Source organism: Neolamprologus multifasciatus, chromosome 2, assembly GCF_963576455.1.
Source record: "Neolamprologus multifasciatus chromosome 2, fNeoMul1.2, whole genome shotgun sequence".
In the NCBI taxonomy this organism is placed as follows: Eukaryota; Metazoa; Chordata; class Actinopteri; order Cichliformes; family Cichlidae; genus Neolamprologus; species Neolamprologus multifasciatus.
Genome location: NC_140440.1, coordinates 27,800,408 through 27,819,454, shown reverse-complemented (window position 1 = coordinate 27,819,454; position 19,047 = coordinate 27,800,408). Strand labels below are relative to the sequence as shown.

Here is a 19,047-nt window from a genome sequence, read left to right as displayed (position 1 = left end):
AATAAACTCTAATACATAAGCCACATGACTCGATTACACTAAAAGACATTGTGTTAGGGTTATTTGTTGAAATAGCACAGCAAGTGCAGCTGTGTTTTTTCCCTGATAAAATCTCCTTGTAATTGCAGTCATTCTTAACTGTCAAGATATTTTTAGTTGGCTGATGTCTGGAACATTTTGTGGCATTGTGAGAGTGAATACAGGAAGTGTAAATAAGAGGAATTTATGAGAGCTTGTGATGCACTGCAACACAGAAGTGCAAAGTTCCTCTTAATATCACATCCCCACTTAATCCAACTGTATAAAGCCAGTGTTCGTATATTATTTCAGATATCTTAAGATGTACATTTCTGTCTGCTTCATCTTCTTTTGAAGTCCGGTTATTCCACTGTCTGTCATGGTACTTAGACACAATATGAGGGAAGTAAAGACATTTGCTTTAAAAGCTTATGTGCCTCACTGATGTCCTCCTGCAGTCCTAAAGGCATGAACTGAAAGATTAATTGGTGATTCTGATTTAGCTGTAAGTGTAGATGTGTGTGTTTTATGGACTGGCAAACTATCAGTGTATAACATGTTGTATCACTTGTTTGTTGGGTGAATATCTGGATTTGAATCTATATTTAGAATATGCATCCATAATGCAAAACATGATGTTGTCAGCCTGTGGCCATATGGAGCTTAGTGTGTTGTCTTCCAAAGAGATAAAAGTGAGCTCAATGACTTATCTACACTTTTAACAAGTGTACTCCAGAGAAATGGCAAACTCTTTCATCTCTTAACAAATCCCTTTCTTGCACAATACATGCTTGGATTTTGGCCAACATTTTCAAATGGTTCTTGACATTTTGTCATGGTCCTGGGTCGGTGACCCAGCGCTTTGAGTTTGTTATAAGTATTTTCTAGTTTATTCTGTTTTTGTATTGGTGGTTGGGGTTTGGTTGTGTTTATCTTCCCTACCTGCGTCTCCCTCGGTACTCTGTTCATGTCCCCAGTTGGTTGTGTAAAACAGTCTGTGTGTTTCCTGTTTTACTTTGTAGGTTTGTATCTCGTTATGTCCATTGGTTCCAGCTGTGTCCCCGCCTGTCTGCCATTTCCTAGTTACCTGGTGTGTGTATTTATAGTGCGTGTCTGCCTGTGCTCCTCGTCGGCTCGTCTGTGTTTCATGGTGTCTGTTCCTCGTCTGTGTCTCTCTGCCTCTCACCCCGTTCGTATGATCTCAGGTTTGTTATTTAGCTCACCCAGTTTAGGTTTATGTTCTGTCCTGCCCTCAGTTCTGTTATTTGTGCACTGTAATAAAAACCCTCACTCATATCACCATATCGGCTGTCTGCATTTTGGGTCCTCCTTTTCCTCCACACCACACGGCTCACCCCGCCAGCCGTGACAGTACGAGCCGACCACAAGATGGATCCAGCAGCTTTGTCCGGGGAGAGCGACCTCGCACGCATCCAACGCCTGGTGGACTGGGTAACCCACACCTCCAACGCACAAGCGAAGGTTGTGGGGATAAATGCCATTGAGGCTATTCTGGATGGAAATCCCTATCTCCACCAGGTCAGGGGATTTTCGGACTTAATTCGCAACCTGCGTAAAGCCCGGGAGGTGGTGCAAGCTCGGGAATCCACAGACTTTGTCCAGCAGCAGCGAACTACGGCCGCCCCGGAACAGCCACGTCAGCTTCTCCCGCCGGAGGTTTTTCCCGGCCCGCCGGAGGTTTTTCCCGGCCCGCCGGAGGTTTTTCCCGGCCCGCCGGAGGTTGTGCCCGGCCCGCCGGAGGTTGTGCCCGGCCCGCCGGAGGTTGTGCCCGGCCCGCCGGAGGTTGTGCCCGGCCCGCCGGAGGTTGTGCCCGGCCCGCCGGAGGTTGTGCCCGGCCCGCCGGAGGTTGTGCCCGGCCCGCTGGAGCCGTCCGCCGGGAGGAGGCGACGATCGCACCGTCGGCGCGTCACCCCACAGCTGGATATTAGGACTATAGCACTGCAGGCTGTGGTGAGTGGAAAAGACAATAATCACGAGCTTTCAAATTTAAGGACTGTTTATTCTGGGGCCGTTTTCTGTGCTGCCAGTGAGGATAATGGTGTTTTCCCTGGCTCGCCTGCAACTGTCGTTAATAAGATTGTGTTTCCTGAAGCTCAGTTGGCTGCACAGCCGCTAGCTCGTTTAGCTGCACAGCCGCAAGCTCGTTTAGCTGCACAGCCGCAAGCTCGTTTAGCTGCACAGCCGCAAGCTCGTTTAGCTGCACAGCCGCAAGCTCGTTTAGCTGCACAGCAGCATTCAGCTCGGCCCCCGGTATCCCCACTAGCCCAGTCATCTATGCCATCTTCACCGACTCCCTCTGTACGGGAAGCTGCGTCTGTGCCCCCCGTTTTGGACTCTTTTTCTAGTACGTATTTTTTGCAGAGAGACAAACATGTTAAAAAGGCAATTGTTCCTCAACAGCTGGCTAGTTTAGAGACTGTTACTTGCTCCAGGGCCTCACCAGAGGTTAAATTACAGCCCTCAGCTGACTCTGGACCCCTGGAGGCTAAGAACCCAGCTGAGGACTGCACCCGGCTGTCGCTGCCTGAGCTGAGTCAATGCTCGGTGCAGCTGCAGTCAGCTTTGTGTTTGCCAGAGGCCCGTGCGCCTGCTGGTTCTGATCTGTTCCTGCCAGAGGCCCGTGCGCCTGCTGGTTCTGATTTGTTCCTGCCAGAGGCCCGTGCGCCTGCTGGTTCTGTTCTGCGCCCGCCAGGGGCCCCTGTGCCCGCTGGTCCCGAGACTGTTCTCGCTGGAGGGCCCGAGGAGCCCGTCCAGCCGCCTGTCCCGTCCGCTGGAGGGCCCGAGGAGCCCGTCCAGCCGCCTGTCCCGTCCGCTGGAGGGCCCGAGGAGCCCGTCCAGCCGCCTGTCTCGTCCGCTGGAGGGCCCGAGGAGCCCGTCCAGCCCCAAGACTTGTCAGCTGGAGGTTCAGGAGAACCCAGCCAGCTTCCTGCCTCGTCAGCTGGAGGGCCCGAGGAGCCCGTCCAGTCTTCTGCCTCGTCAGCTGGAGGGCCCGAGGAGCCCGTCCAGCCGCCAGCTGCAGCCTCATCATCCTCGCCGGCTGCCGCTTCATCCACACCGCCGGCAGCATCAGCGGCTTCATCCTCGCCAGCTGCAGCCTCATCATCCTCGCCGGCTGCCGCTTCATCCACACCGCCGGCAGCATCAGCGGCTTCGTCCTCGCCAGCTGCAGCCTCCGTGTCTTCGTCCTCGCCAGCTGCAGCCTCCGTGTCTTCGTCCTCGCCAGCTGCAGCCACCTCCGTGTCTTCGTCCTCGCCAGCTGCAGCCACCTCCGTGTCTTCGTCCTCGCCAGCTGCAGCCACCTCCGTGTCTTCGTCCTCGCCAGCTGCAGCCACCTCCGTGTCTTCGTCCTCGCCAGCTGCAGCCACCTCCGTGTCTTCATCCTCGCCAGCTGCAGCCACCTCCGTGTCTTCATCCTCGCCAGCTGCAGCCTCCTCCGTGTCTTCATCCTCGCCAGCTGCAGCCTCGGCTTCACCCACGCCGTCGCCTGGTCCAGCTCCGGCTTCACCCACGCCGTCGCCTGGTCCAGCTCCGGCTTCACCCACGCCGTCGCCTGGTCCAGCTCCGGCTTCGTCGTCGCCTGGTCCAGCCTCTGCATCCTCCTCGCCTGGTCCAGCCTCTGCATCCTCCTCGCCTGGTCCAGCCTCTGCATCCTCCTCGCCTGGTCCAGCCTCTGCATCCTCCTCGCCTGGTCCAGCCTCTGCATCCGCCTCGCCTGGTCCAGCCTCTGCATCCGCCTCGCCTGGTCCAGCTTCAGCTTCCGCCTCGTCTGGTCCAGCTTCAGCTTCCGTCTCGTCTGGTGCTGCGAAGGCCACGCAGCCTTCAGGTCCCAAACTGCCGCCTCGACATCGGCGGTCATCTGCCAGGCCGCTTGTTGGGCGTCATCGTCGATATGGACGACCTCCCAAAGGCCGCCGCTACCTTCCGTGCGGCCGGCCTCCGGACTTGTGTCGTCGCCGCCGTTGCTGTCCGCACGGTCGGCCGCCTGACCTGTTTCCCCGTCGACGCCGTTGCTGTCCGCACGGTCGGCCGCCTGACCTGTTTCCCCGTCGCCGCCGCTGCCGCGTGCACGGTCGGCCTCCTGAACTGTTTCCACTTCGCTGCCGTGTGCACGGTCGGCCTCCTGAACTGTTTCCACTTCGCCGCCGCTGCCGTGTGCACGGTCGGCCTCCTGAACTGTTTCCACTTCGCCACCGCTGCCTTCCGCGCGGTCGGCTTTTGGACCTGAGTTGTCGGCCTCCGGGCCGGCCTCCTGAACTATGTTTTGGGACCCTGTTCAGGAACTCCAGTCCGTGTTGTGTTTTGGACAATTCGTTTGGCCTCTGGAGCTTGTTTTTTGTTTGGTTGTGGTCCCTCCGTCCTGGTCCCCCGCCGCCCGCCCTGGGTTGTCGTCTGTTTTTGTTTTGGGCTGTCTGGAGCCAGCCCTTGGAGGGGGGGGTACTGTCATGGTCCTGGGTCGGTGACCCAGCGCTTTGAGTTTGTTATAAGTATTTTCTAGTTTATTCTGTTTTTGTATTGGTGGTTGGGGTTTGGTTGTGTTTATCTTCCCTACCTGCGTCTCCCTCGGTACTCTGTTCATGTCCCCAGTTGGTTGTGTAAAACAGTCTGTGTGTTTCCTGTTTTACTTTGTAGGTTTGTATCTCGTTATGTCCATTGGTTCCAGCTGTGTCCCCGCCTGTCTGCCATTTCCTAGTTACCTGGTGTGTGTATTTATAGTGCGTGTCTGCCTGTGCTCCTCGTCAGCTCGTCTGTGTTTCATGGTGTCTGTTCCTCGTCTGTGTCTCTCTGCCTCTCACCCCGTTCGTATGATCTCAGGTTTGTTATTTAGCTCACCCAGTTTAGGTTTATATTCTGTCCTGCCCTCAGTTCTGTTATTTGTGCACTGTAATAAAAACCCTCACTCATATCACCATATCGGCTGTCTGCATTTTGGGTCCTCCTTTTCCTCCACACCACACGGCTCACCCCGCCAGCCGTGACACATTTTTTTTGTCTGTGGCATTGAATTGTTCAGTATTTTCAATTTGTACAGCAAACCTAGAGTCACTGTGTGAACTTTAACCTCTGTTGTCAAGTCTTGTTTTCTAAATTGTTGAGGATCTGTTGAGTTATTGTTTTCATCTTAGAAGTGGATTGTGCTTTACACTTGCACACTGGGTTCCACATTTATTGAGACTAAAGCACAGGCATGCTGAACCTTTGACTTATGAATGTGGTTGAAGTGACAGTTTTGGCAGCCCAGCTAGTGGAGGGTTACAGTAGTCAAGATCCAAGATGATAAGAGCTTAGATATGTCAGCTGTGGGTTGGGTAACATCACACTTGGCAGTCTGGCCAGGACTCACTGTCATGTTGTCAGTGCTGATGGAAAGGTCTTCAAGGAGATAAGACTCACATGGGAAAATAGCAGCTCAGTTTTGGCAGCGCAGGCTGAGATTCAGGTGTTGGGAAGCATCCAGCTCAGCTCAAAATGTCACCCAGACGGGCTGAGATTCCACCTTATAGGACAGAGAGTTGTCAGCACAAATGGAAAAAAAAAATATTGGCCCACACTCAGCTGCTCATTGGAAAAATGTGGTGGTAATGTAATCTCATACACATGGTAATCGCCACATTAAAAAACTATGAAGCAGAAGTGTCAGACTCATTTTAGCTCCTGAAATGAAGCCCAATTTAATCTCAACAGGCCTGACCAGTAAAACCTGTGCATAATACGCTTAAACTTTATTTATTTTTTTTAAAAAAATCAATAAACTAATAAAACTTTTTTTTCTCCTTTCATTTAAGGTCAAGGAGCACAAGAAAACCTTCTCATTTAATGAACTATCCCTTTGGCCAAATCGATGATCAAAGTACTGAGATGACTGTAAAAATGAGTGCAATTCCAACAATAGGTTTCCAGTTTTCTGTCCTCAATGTCTTGTCATTACAAAGGAAACTTAGAGCAAACTGAATCCAAGCAAAAAAATGGTCACAGCAACAAAAGGAAATGGGAAAGTAATGGAAGGAAGTGCTCTGTTCTGGACTAGTTTATTTTACAGCTAGTTGCTACAGTTTGTGTGCTTTGTATTATCTGTCTTTAGGGAAGCATTTATCCCAAACTCTAGCATACAGTATACCTGTATAGGCTGAGGAGTGGGCATCGATATCCTGAGATAAGTAGATATTGCAGGTGAAGCATCTGGAGATATTGACTCATATTGGCTCATTTTCTCCAGAGGCAGAATGATTAACTTGACAGCTGGTGAAATCTTTGAGAAACACTGTAAAGATGGCAGAGAGACTGAAGTTAGTTGTCACTGGAACAAACAGGATTTAAACAGCGTTAAGTTAGGCCAAGTTACCATTGTAGCGGACACGGTAATCTGGTGAAGAACTGCGGCCACAGCCACTCTTTAAATACCCGATGACAAGACAGCAGTTCACATGACATGATACATTTGGAACAACTTGCAAGACTATTTTTAACGGTTTAACCCTTTAAAGCCAGTCAGAGCGGGCACACTCCGTTTTGCGTAACTATTTTTAAATCCCTGTAGAACCGGAACCGCGTAAGCTAGCGCAATAATTTGTTTTGCATATAAAACCGGAGGAGTTGTACTTACATCTTATGCCATCAGCTTGTCCTACGTCACGGTTTCCTTCCACATAAAGCTTTGCAAAAATTGCATAAAAAGCGCTTGCAGGAACAAAAACATAATATTCCCGAAAAGGCTCTACATCTAATTCTAAATACACGCAACCTTTTTTCCCATAATAAAAAATCGTGTATGAAAACACTGATACCCTCACCTTTAACCTCCAACTCTCTACCTGGCTTTCTCTTAGCAATAATTTATTCACCATTCTTTTCAGTATTATATTCCTCCTTTATTCTCTCCCCTCTGCAACCTTTTAATTTACACAATTTTCTTTCACTGCTGCACAAGCATGCATATTTTTGTCCTTTTTATATTTACAGTATTCACACACGTGGAACATGGGCTCCAGTGATACCGTCACATTTGAAAGTCTTGAAAGTCAAGGGAAAAAAAATCCATCCAGCTTTAAATTGGAGATAAATACCGTCACATTCATTCCAATTACTTTTCCACTCTACTATCAGCTTTTTGATTAGCATCCCTGTCAGCTTTATGATTATGATGCCGACTTTGTTGATCACTACTGTTGTGATGATGATGATTGTGTTTGTGATTACACTCCTTATTGACAGTGGCTGTGTCTCTGGTACATTCATTTATCGCCCGTAGCTCGTTTTGATTGGAATTTGCTGTCTGCAGAAGAAAACCGCTAGTTTTAACTACTACGGGCAAGTGGGAGATGTAAATCTGTGTAGGGTTTCAATTTAGTCAGTGATTAGGTGCGGAAAAAAATAACAATAATCATCCTCAACAGCTCACCTGCTTTATTATTAGGTAGAAGAAAAAACATTAACTTGAATTATTGTTGTTTTGCCTTTATTTTTTAATATACGTTTAAAGTGAGACCGCTGTAGCATCTGAAGCCACAAGAGACAATTGCAGGTAAATCCTAACAGTAAAAACCGTCATCCGTGCTCAAGCAATGAAACAAGCAGAACTGTTAAATTAATTAAGGGTGCATTTCATTGCTTGCGAATTTAACGTTTGATTTATAGTCTGAAGAATGTCCTATTTCCTTATTCCAAAGTGGCATGTTCTTGCTTACTGTCCTGTGCAGAGGGAGAGATTCAGAAATAGAAAAAGCCAAAGACGGGGCACCTGGGGAGGGGTGTTGAGAGAAAAGAGAGCGAGAAATAATCAGAAAACAGCAGCTCCCTTACGGAAAATATTCCTCTTGTTTCACACATGATTCTTTGTGAATTGGGTGTGAATAACTGCAAGCGCACTCCTCTTAGATAGGATTTATATGCTCACGCCAACAAACACATAGGCAGAGGTTAAGGCATGTAATCAGAACAGTAATTTGTGGAGGAAATGAAAGCACAGTCAGGGAAAACAAAGGATAAATAACAGTAAATGCTGCCTCTGTATGCAGAAGCTCAAATCTCATTTAACAGCAATTAAGGAGGAATTTGAGGAAGAATAGATGAAATGATAAATAGACGCATTTTTTGGTGGGGGATGGATTTCTCAGTTGGCTTTCCAGAAGGGAAGGGAAAGGAGAATAACTAAATGACAGCAGTGATGAGTAGCTGTGGAAATGTGCCTGTCAGTGTTTTCTTCTTTCTTTAGTGGCAAAAAAACATAGAATTGTCCCAATAAAAAAGACTAAACAAAGACTAGCTCATCACACATTCTTTGTGGATTTTATTTGACTGAGTATCTGCTGATAGCACACCTGACAGGTCTACACAGCACGTTTCAGTCCTCGTTTTGAATGACAGAAGGGCCGCCTGTCTAGGTGAATGATGTAGATCTCGTTCGTTATTCACAGCAGCTCTCTAAACACATAGGACCTCACAGAACGGCTCCTGCCTCAGAGTGCTTCAGCCAAAACAAATCTGCATTTACAGCAGGGCTTCTAGAAATGTTATTAAGCTCCTCCATCACCCTTACTAAATCTGTTTCAACAGCATGGCAGGAAGAGTGTGTGAGGTATGTCGGTGTTCTTTCCACCCTTCTCAGCCAGAGCAATTGCAAAGAGCATTAAGCATATGAATGTAAAGATCCGCTCAGGTTTCCTCTGAGGAGTCACTGCTTTAAGCGAGGGGATTTCTTCAAGCCTCGCTATCGTCTCAGTATCTTAAGCATGACTCTCATGTTTTCGCTCTAATTATACTGATCTTGTAATTACACAGTGAGAAAGAAGGATTTTAATAGAAGCATTAAGGCTGCCTTGGCCAATCTAAGTGGATATAAAATGGAGAATAAGCCACTGAACTTCTTTGCTGCCGCATGTTGAAATATGAGGTTTTCCAGGGAGCAGCTGGTAAGATTCAAGTTGATAGCGCGTGTAAAAGCACCTCCTCTGGAGCCCGGCTCAAAGACGAGCGACTACACTCATATTGTGGTTCAGAACTGAGAAGAGAGAGAGTGAAATAAGATGTTTGAGTCATGCTAGTAAGTTCCCCATCACCGTTTTAAAGGGCATGTACAATTCGGTATAATTAACATTGCAAATGGCTGAAGAATTGCGACATGAATTTTCAGATTAGAGTACTGGGCAGTTATTAACCTGCCAGCTGGAGAGAGCTTAGCACAGTTATAAATTTCTGAAATACAACAGTGCAGTTGCAAACATTTAGAGCACGACTGTGTTCGTTAAAGAGCAAACACAGACACCACATTTCTATTACTTAAAGCTTTCATATGCCATCCGGAAGGAACCAGTCACATGAGAAGGCGCCCTTCAAAGAACCAATCACCAAACTGGCCACTAAGCTTCGATTTGCATAACACAGATTTTAAAAAGAAAAGCCAACATTCAGGGATTTCTGTATCCTCAGTATTCTTGATTACTGAGGATTGATCTTGATTTAGCTGGTAGCAAAAGGCTGATTTCCTGTAGTGGTGTTAACAGCAGGTCCAGTGGATTCAGATTGATTGGATAGCTATGATGGCTCAAGGTAAAACTGGGTTTGTAGACTTGTGTTCTAACAACAGTGAGTATCTCTTAAGATTAGGGATGGGTATCAAAAACCGGTTCTTGTTGAGAACAGCAGATGCCCCCGACATTCGGTAAGTGAATGTGTTTAATTGTAGGCAGGGACATTACTGGATATTCTTGTGTAATTGCTACAGAATAATTTATGTTATACTTTGCTATTGCTACAGAAGAATATTTATTTTATTATTTTACATTTACAATTTTTTTTCTTCGGGACCCTGTGACACCCCATTGAAGAGCCATAGGCTGGATCTCTTAAGATCTCACTGTTGGGTTTGTAACTCCTAAATTTCTATCTTGTTCAAAGAGAAGATATAAAACAAAGTTCTAAGCTAATCGACCTTAGTGTTCTCCTTTTTTAAAAAGAATCGATAAGAGAATCGAATCGTTAAACAGAATCGAAACTGGAATCGGAATCGTGAAAATCTTATCAATACCCATCCCTACTTAAGATCGTGATTAGTTTGCACTAATTAGGCTCCACATAGACTGCAAATGGAGCCTTTAACAATTGTTTCCTTCCGATAGTTGCAAATTGACAAATTCCAAAATCCTCTCCCATGGTCATGCGCGAGTCACATGTGATTTTTCTTTTAATGGCGTAAAAGTACCAAATTAACAGGAGAGAAAAAGATCTCTTTTTGCATGTTGCAACTTGCAGGAAACAGGTCCCAGTTGCCCCTTAAGGCAACAACAGCAATAGGACACTGGTGTAAATTTAGCATGTGCCTCAGAGATGGAGTGACACAAACAGCCTGTGTTTTCCTTGTGTGTTAGACATCTCATATAGCATGGTGCACAGGAGAAAGGTGATTGATCTCCAAACCTTGGTGAGTGCTTGCAAGCTAGCACTGTTTTCTGCTGACATATGCATCAGCGTCAAGAATGAGATGTTTAATGGGACACATTTTGTGTTGAGTTTAGCAGTATGAGTGCTTTTAAGTTATTTAAGTTAAGTATTTAGAGGGAAATAAAAAGTGTTTTAGGATTTGGTATAAGCTGATCCATGAATTTACTGCTGAAAATCCTTGTCTTACCTATAAAGGGAAAATAAGTCTTCCATCAAATGGTGAAAGCTGAAAGAGAACACTTCTCCCAGGAGGGCTCATTAAATCTGATTTTACTTTTGTTAAGTCAGAATAAAGAAGAGAGACTTCCCTATATGTCGTCTCAGATGTGCCTCTGATTGGAGTTACAGTAATATGTCCCTACCCGATACAGTTGTGCATCATTTGGGGTCTGACAGAATATCATAATATTAGGAGGATTATTATATCACTCCTGCAGAGGTGTGAGAACGTCAGTCAGTGCACAGATCGTCCAGGTGGAAGGACCAATCCCCATGTGGTCTTGTTAGGGACGTGTTGTTTGCTCGCAGAGAGAATTCACATAATAGCGGTTGTTGTCCTCCTTTCTAAGAAGACAATGGTTAGTCCTGTACACACTGTTCCAATATGCAAAATAACTGTGTCACAGTAAATCTAGAGAAAGACCAGTCATCTCGTTTTTCTCCAACTAATGGTAGGAATCGGTATTTTTTTAAATAAATAAAAACAAGGGGTAGCATTGTGTTCTGTACAGTGGGTTGGTGCACTTGGCAAAATGTTTTCGCAAGCTTGCTGCTGTTTAAATATAAGAATGTCTGCAATAATTTTAAAAACATCAAAACTAAATACCGGAATATGGGCGACACAGTGCCGTAATTGTTAGCACTGTTACAGCAAGTTTGTTTGAACCGCCTGCTCAAATGTGTGGAAGATCACAGTGGCTTCTTCCCAGTGTCCAAAGACATGGCTGTTAGCTGAATCACTCTGTGAAGGACTTGCAGACAGAAGAACTTCACTGATATAGCTGTACTTCAGTTGGATTAATAATTGTTTATCTTTGATTTATTTTATTTTATTTTTAGTCAAATTAGGAATTTTTGAACAAAAAAAAATTTAAATTGCTGAATGTCATTATGTGGTATAGTGTGCCACCATAGTGTGCCCACAGCTGCTGTAGGTACTGCCATGATCCTGGGTTTTTGACATTGAGTTTTTTGGGATTTGTTCAGATTTCGCATGTTGGTTCCAAGTTTCGATTTCATTTTTATTTGTGTCTTTGTGCAGTTATAATATTTGTGGTTTAATTTTGAATTAATTGACCTGGTGATGTTGTGGTATTATTTGATTATACCAATCAACTAATCAATAATAAATGCATACGTTTAATAACAGTTACATTCACTGGTATTTTGTTAGCTTTGGCAGTAAGCTGTAGATTGTGTGTCATTATTTTTGAGGTGCTCTTACTGTATACCAGATTTTAAGCAATGCCCAACACACTGGTATAATCTAAAGAACTAAACTGTTTTCACAAACTAAGCAGTACTCTAACAAAAAACATGATGGAAAGGAGCATTCGAAAGTGTTGACAGAACAATAAGTGATGTATTTATCCTCAAATATGAAAGGATCGAGTGCATTGTTTGCGCAAGCTTTCGTTTTGAAGGAACGCGCTTATTGAGATAAAGACGTCTGTCAGCTCGAGCAAACCTCAAGTTGCCATTATCTGCTACAACATCTTAAATCGGCTACTGTGTTTGCTTCATCTCTCCCCGCGCCGCTCTTCTCCGCTCAACCTTTTCCGTGGTTTTTATCCTGCATTCCCCTTTCCAATCCGTTCTCCTTCTCATTTTCCCACATCAGCACCTTTTCCTCTTCTCTCTTTGTTTCCCTCACTGATTCTGTTCCTGAGTAAGCCTTTTCAGTTCCCGTGAGACTGTGTGAAATTAGCTCCTGGCTGCTGGGAGTCGTAGAGCTGTGTTGTGTGAGATGGTGGGGGTGTCAGTGAGTAGTCCTGGTATTCTTTGCTGCTAACTTTGATCAGACATAAGGCACACTGCTGTTTTTTCAGTTGCGTTTTGATATAAAAGCAAAGGAGTGCAATAGTTTTCCAAAGTGCTGTCCTGCTTGAAGCCCATCTTCCTTACCTCGAGCAGCAGCAGTGCTGTTTTAAAAACATTCTGCACAGATAAGAAATCTATTGGTAAAGATGAGTGTCCCGTTTTTTGGCAGTGTTGTTTCCTGTACAGGACGCACTCAGCGGTGATAAATATGATGAATGTGGTATTTAGTAAAAATGTCAGTGGGAACTTTAGTGGGAATGGTATTTACTTGAACAGAACAAACTGTCTCGCAATATTTTAAAATTTGCACATGCACAAATGAAGCCGGTTTTATGTTTGATTTTTATTGTTGCCATAGTGATAAAGGGCTTAGTTTGAAATTTGAAGAATTAAACAAAACGCATTGTGGCATAGTTTAGGGCTCTGTGAAATGTGTTTTGCAGACCAAGGAGCTCAGTTATATGCTGAGAAAAATACTATGTGCCCTTCCACTACTACTTTGTGTACAAAAATCTGCCTTGCATATTTATATTCAGCATTAACAACAAGATTTTTGTTCATGCTGCAAAAGTATCAGACTTTGTGTTCATGAAATCCACATAAGCCCTAAAAAACCCCACAACCCTTGTGCTTTGACTGTTAAAGTGGGGGATGTATAGCATTAATAATTCTTATTTAAAAGTGCCTATGCAGTGTTTACTGTAAAAATAATTTGGCTGACCCTTAGGAAAACCCAAAGGGTAAATATTGCAGATTTTTTTTATTATTTTAACAAAGTGCTGAACCAACAGATATTTTCTGTTCCCATGCAGCAAACTTCAAAACATTGTGGGAATTTGTCTGGGGCCCTGCGTGGAGGCTTTGTCTGCATGTAGGCTATTTGACTTGCGTTTAGTTTGGCAAAGCCTCAGAGACAGGTGAGTATCTGCACAAAGACGTACACATAAACAGCCGCACGCAGTGAGATGTAAGCGCTCCTTCCCATGGGCTTCCTTTGAACTTTCTCCTGGCGTTTACTCTGTGAACACACAGTATAAAACAGTAAAAAAGACAGCAAGTGTCAGAATGAAGGCAAATGAGAAAAAGATGGGGAACGAAGGAAAGTAGAAGATGAGCACAGCGATCCTCTGACTGGTTCGGTACTGCTCGAACATCTTAAGGGAGGAGGAAACTCTGCAAACTTACAGAGTAGAACTGAGGAAGAAGAGAAAGGGATTAAACAGAGCAGAGTAATGTACTTGGAGTAAAGAAAGGGCATTTATCTCTCCATCCTCCTGAACTCTTCCCTTGTTTCCTCAGTGGAGCAGACAGATAAGAGGGTTTGTGTATGATTGGCTTAACACTTGGCCCTATGCCACTGCTGCGCTATCACTGTGGGATACCATCAGGAGCTGAGGGATTCTGTCAGATGGGATGGTGTTTAAAAAAGATTGGATAGTTTTGTACATGAAGTTAGCTGACTGAATTTGAATCAGCGTATTTGAATGCTGCGTGTGAACTTGAGCTGGAACATGAAATGCCCAAAACACACAGATGTAAGCCTCCTATCATGGTCCCTTTCACTCTCTATTTTTTCTTTGCATAATTTCCTCGATTTATTTTACACATTTTCGCTGTGAGACTGAATAGATCTCCCTTTATGGCACTAGCTCTCTTTGAGAGTGAAAAACAGAGTTGCCATATCACTTCATTACGACAGCTGTAACCTTTTGAATCTTTTACTTTGGAACCTTTTCGAAGCCCATCAGTGCAAATGTATGGCGTCAGTTACTGCCACTATGGCTTTTTATTACAACACGCTCACGCTAATGTTACAAATTGAAGCTTTCTAGTAGAAACCAAATAAGAGCGAGCATTACTCTGCTGTCTTCCCTGTCAGTCTGTAAAACACTGAAAAATTAAACCGAAACGATCACAGCAAAGTGTTAAGAGAATTTCATCCAGCAGCTGAAGAAAAATACAGCTACTGCTTTGTTTTTTCACACCAAGAAGAGGTTATGGAAGCATGGCAGACCGCGGCAGAGGAAGTAATTCATCATCATCATCTAGCTTATGGCTGTACGCTCACTAGTGGAGCTCACTTCATAGATAAGAAAAATCAAAGAACCACACAAGTTAGGGACCGATTGCAATTCAGTTTTTCAAAAGCCTGACTTGCCAATTGTGTTTTCCTTTCTTTGTAAGCACTAAAGTTAAGAGCTTACACAATCTGTGATGGAAAAATTAAAGATTTTGGTCACCAGCCTATCGATCTGTGCACCTCTGACCTTCACTGAAAACAATCTGTACTGACATACTCGCTGGCTTGTTGAAACAACAAGTCCCTTAATGCCTCTGTGTTGCCTGCTTCCTCTGAAAATGAAGGACAGCAGATCTGTGGTAGTGTCAGGCTAATTTACTAACATGCTGTCTTATTTATTATTTATTGAACTGTGTCCACTAGCTTGTATCTCCCCTCCACTTAGACCAACCTAGACTTAGATCTATGTCGACCTCGATGCCTGTGGTTTACATGCTGGCTGCTGTGACATGGAAACAGTTCATGGCATGACACTTAGCTAGGCATGTGGAGAAAATCTCTGAATCACAGCAAAGTCATTTAGACTCCTCTGTCATTGTGTTTAACACAAAACTCAGGCTCAGCCTTTCTCCTTTTATCTTTGTCACTTACTGACGGCCAATTTTTCAATTTTTTGGGCAGTCACTTGTTTGTCCTCTTACAAACTTAGTGATGGGGACGCACAAATACCTGTTTTTTTCTTCACAAAGCTTTCAAAGTTGGCACATTCTGTACCAGACATAAGTAGACACGACTGAAAAAATATAATATCAAACAGCACCGAAATGAAATTAAACGATTATTGCTAAAGAGATTTAGTGGTGAAAAATGTCTTGCTCATTCCTCTTTGTCAAATCTCAGAACAGCTCCTTTATTCCATTTTATATTCTAAACATTGTATAGAAACAAATACATCACCACAAGGAAATTATGGCAGTTTTTAAAACTTTTAGATTTTGAAGAGAAACAATACAAAATTGTGGATTCCATCCGTCTAACCAATAATTTTTCTGCAACTTATCCAGTTCAGGGTTGTAAAGAGGCTGGAGCCTATCCTAGCTACGAGTATCACAAAATAATCAATAAGGAAAATGATTTGCTGAATTTAACTCATCTTCTCTACAAGATGGGACATTTTTTTTGTGTGAAAGACACAAAAATGACAAGAAGGTGGCGTTTGAGCCAAACGAAGCTTATGTTTAAATTAAATAAGGATCTGTGGTGCCTGCTTTCTGGGTGCTCGCCTGTTAGCCCGTTCTTTCATCCCTTCCACTTTCCCACGCTGTAAAACTCAATACTGACATCCAATCATCTTCTCGCCTCCCTTCTTTGAGCCAATCAGCCTCTACCCCATGTGGTTTAAATCCATGCTCTCCACCATTCTCCCTTTCATACTCTCATTCATGCAACCCACCTCCTCCCCACCTCTGCCTCACCCAAGTCATTCGAAGCTCCATCCAAGCCTCAGTATCCATCTTCACTAGCACCAGCGTCTAGACTCCAGGGGGTCCTTGTCCTAAATCGTATTACTGCCGGGATTCTGTTCTGCCATGACGGGTCATCAGAGTCTAATCGTCAAATATATTGATTAATTTCGCTATCTGAACAAATCATGTTCAATTCTTCAAAATGATCTCTCCTTATTGAATTGATCTAATTTTGCATGACAATGCTAAATAGCAAGAGATAAAGGTGCTCCAGCTCCAGCTGGACTTATGTTACATTCCTTCCATTATCTTTTTACAGTCATAGCAGGAAAATAGCTCAGTGTACTATTTAACGCAAGCCTAAGTATTCAAAATACTGAGTCTACCAGAACTACAGTGAGAATATCACATAAATAGAATCTGATACTAGGCGTAAACAGCAGTAATAATCACTGCGAGGAAAGACTGTTAGAAAATGTGCAGCTCTATTCCCCATTTGTGAACAGCTACTCTCAGATTTTGTTTCTCCCTGCCTTCGAGTGAGGCCTCCGGGTGCAGCTAAAACTGTTTCTGCTCTCTGATTAGTTTCAACAGCATTTTGTACAAACTCGTTCTGACAGAGAATGCAGTTACAGCCTTTAGCATATCCTCCGATCAAATTTGTTTCAACTTTTTTTGGCATCAAATAGGATACATTTTGGATTTATGAATGTGCACGTTTTTTAAAGTGAGTGCGAGCGTACATACAGAAGAACATTTTTCAAAGATTTTTTTGTTTTTATGTGTGGTCGTTTTTTGTTTCCTAATAGACAGTTATTTTCCTACATCCAAAGCAACCCTTTTTCTCTCAACAATCATCCTTTCTGCCACTGTGTTCCGTGCTTGTCACTCTGTTCTGGTTGCTGTCAGCAGGTATGTGCAAAGAGTGCTCTTCCACAGGGCTCCATCATCCACCTTTTGCCTTTATTTCCGTTGTTACTTCAAACTAATTGTCCTCTTATTCCTCTCACTCTACTCAGTGCTCAATGCTTTTTTTGTTAAACTGACTCCTCTCTTTCCATTTTCCACTTCTTCTATCATAATTGAATCCTTTTCATGTTCAATATCCTGAAACTGAAAGAAAATATGGGGAGAAAATGGAATGAAGCTTTTCGGGGGGGGGGGGGGGGGGGGGGGCTGTTGGAGGAGGAGATAAATCTGCAGAGAAGATGGCAAGATATTTTGAATAACACACTGCTCAGTGAGGTTTTCCTCTCATTAACGTGAAAAGAAAGGACAGAATGAAGAGGAAGCAGATTTTTGATGTCGGCTTCCAGCCATATTGTTCAGTTCTGGATCTGAAGGGGATAGTGCTCAGCAGTATAAAAAAATAGCACAAGAGCGGAGAGGAAGAGAGTTGATGAATGAGGGAAGCTGTAAAAATAGAAAGCCAAAGGGAGAAGGGAAGCATGCAGAGAGAAAAGAAGTTGTTTGTCTCAGTTTAGAGGAGCTGGACTTGCTGTGAATGCACATGTTATCACTGGTAGGTCAGGTCTTACATAATTTTACAGGCTGGACAGAAATCATTGTTCTAATGATGAAGCCATGTTTATTTTAGATGAGTTGTGTGTGCGCGCGTGGGTGCAAAACAGGGAGTGAGAGAGAAAGAGAGGCAATAAAGGCTGACTACCATACAATAATATAAAGGCAGGTGTGTGTGTGTGTGCGTCTATGTGTGTGCGTGTGTGTGCATGTGGGGTATCCTCCTCCATCATCTTCTGAGCAGCACATGTAATATTCAGTGTTATCCATGTGTTCATATGAATGAGATGCTGCCTGTCAATCTTAAGGCTAGAGACTCAAATACTGGATCGACTCCGGTGGACCTTTGCTACAGGAAAGCAAACCCTCCTCTCTGTTCTTCTCTTTCTTTTTTGCCTCTCACTGCGTTGCCTTCTCACTCTGTGCTCCAAACCTTTTCCCTCTTCCCTGTCTGTCCATTTCTCATCTCGTCGTCTTTCTTCTTTAGTCCTCGTCGCCTATTCTGCTTCCTCTCCTGCTCTCCTCCTGCAAGGCATCTCATAATTGCCTTCATATTTTCTCTTCCTGCATGTGCTTTAAATCCTCAATTTGCCCAGTACATTTTTTTGTTCCTCTTCTGCTGATTATATCTTCATTTTCTCGCATCGTCCATTTCATAGCTCCATTACGAAGAAATACGGGTTGAATGGATATGCAAACAAGGGTTCTCACTTGTGGAGGCTACTATTGCCTGTTAAGAAAAAAAAACTATTTAACAAGCTTTGTCAGAAATTTTGAGAAGGTATATAATATGCTTCATAACGTGCTAAAATCTATTTATCCTTTGATTTTCCTTTGCTCATCCAGTTGGTCATTGCTATAGGGGTCAGGTGGGGGATAGAGCCCAACCGAGCTGAAACAGACTGTCTATCTGTTGCAGACCTAACACATAGAGACAGACAACATTCACCGTTATGGTCAATTTCATGCAAACACCACACAGAAGGGCCCCAGGCTGGATTTAACCCTGGAGAACCCATGGGGTAAGATCCGACCCCGTTGGTTTACTAGGGAAACCATGGGGTCAAATTTGACCCCATGGGTTCTCCAGGGTTAAAAACCCACGACCTTCTCACTTTGCTGCCCTGCTGAAAATATCGATATGGAGTCTAAAAAAGGTTAAACTGGAGTCAAACTTGTATGATCAAGACAGTCTCTTTTTGATTAATCTCTTTGAATTCTCAAATTTATATTTTGAACAGAGCACTAACAGTGCTCCAGCCAGCACACAGTCTCTTGCTAGCTGTCCCAGCTACAAATAAGTTGCAAAACTTACCTAAATGTGTTCATAATGACCCATCCTGCGGCAGAAGTAGTGGTGCAGTCAGTTTAGAATTTGCTCATGTCACTAAAATGCTTGTATTGGTTGGGCTCCATTTTAAAACTTTTAATCCAAGTAGTTTGTTAAGTGTGTTACAGCTAATTAGTTTTCATATTAATTCATCACTGTTGTGATAATGACCCAGAAGGCTTCATAAGCCCTTATAA

The 19,047-nt window shown here is 44.1% G+C and overlaps 2 protein-coding genes across 4 annotated transcripts in view; both read left to right on the top strand.

Annotated features, from left to right (window-relative positions):
* spock1 (SPARC (osteonectin), cwcv and kazal like domains proteoglycan 1) overlaps positions 1–19,047 on the top strand; it is a 106,790-nt gene that overhangs the window by 28,061 nt on the left and 59,682 nt on the right. The gene's annotated exons all lie outside the window — the stretch shown is intronic.
* LOC146524607 (uncharacterized) lies at positions 1,408–9,412 on the top strand. The gene is made up of 3 exons (XM_085135071.1): positions 1,408–1,779; positions 1,864–3,311; positions 9,340–9,412. Exons 1-3 carry the CDS (start codon positions 1,408–1,410, stop codon positions 9,410–9,412), a joined length of 1,893 nt encoding a protein of 630 aa, XP_084991197.1.

What these genes read in the sequence shown, in the direction of transcription:
- LOC146524607 (XM_085135071.1), top strand. Translation starts at nt 1,408, where the DNA reads ATGGATCCAGCAGCTTTGTCCGGGGAGAGCGACCTCGCACGCATCCAA. An exon ending in TTGTGCCCGGCCCGCCGGAG is followed by an intron (nt 1,780 to 1,863) that starts GTTGTGCCCGGC and finishes GGCCCGCCGGAG; the next exon opens with GTTGTGCCCGGCCCGCCGGA. An exon ending in CCAGCTGCAGCCACCTCCGT is followed by an intron (nt 3,312 to 9,339) that starts GTCTTCGTCCTC and finishes GCCATCCGGAAG; the next exon opens with GAACCAGTCACATGAGAAGG.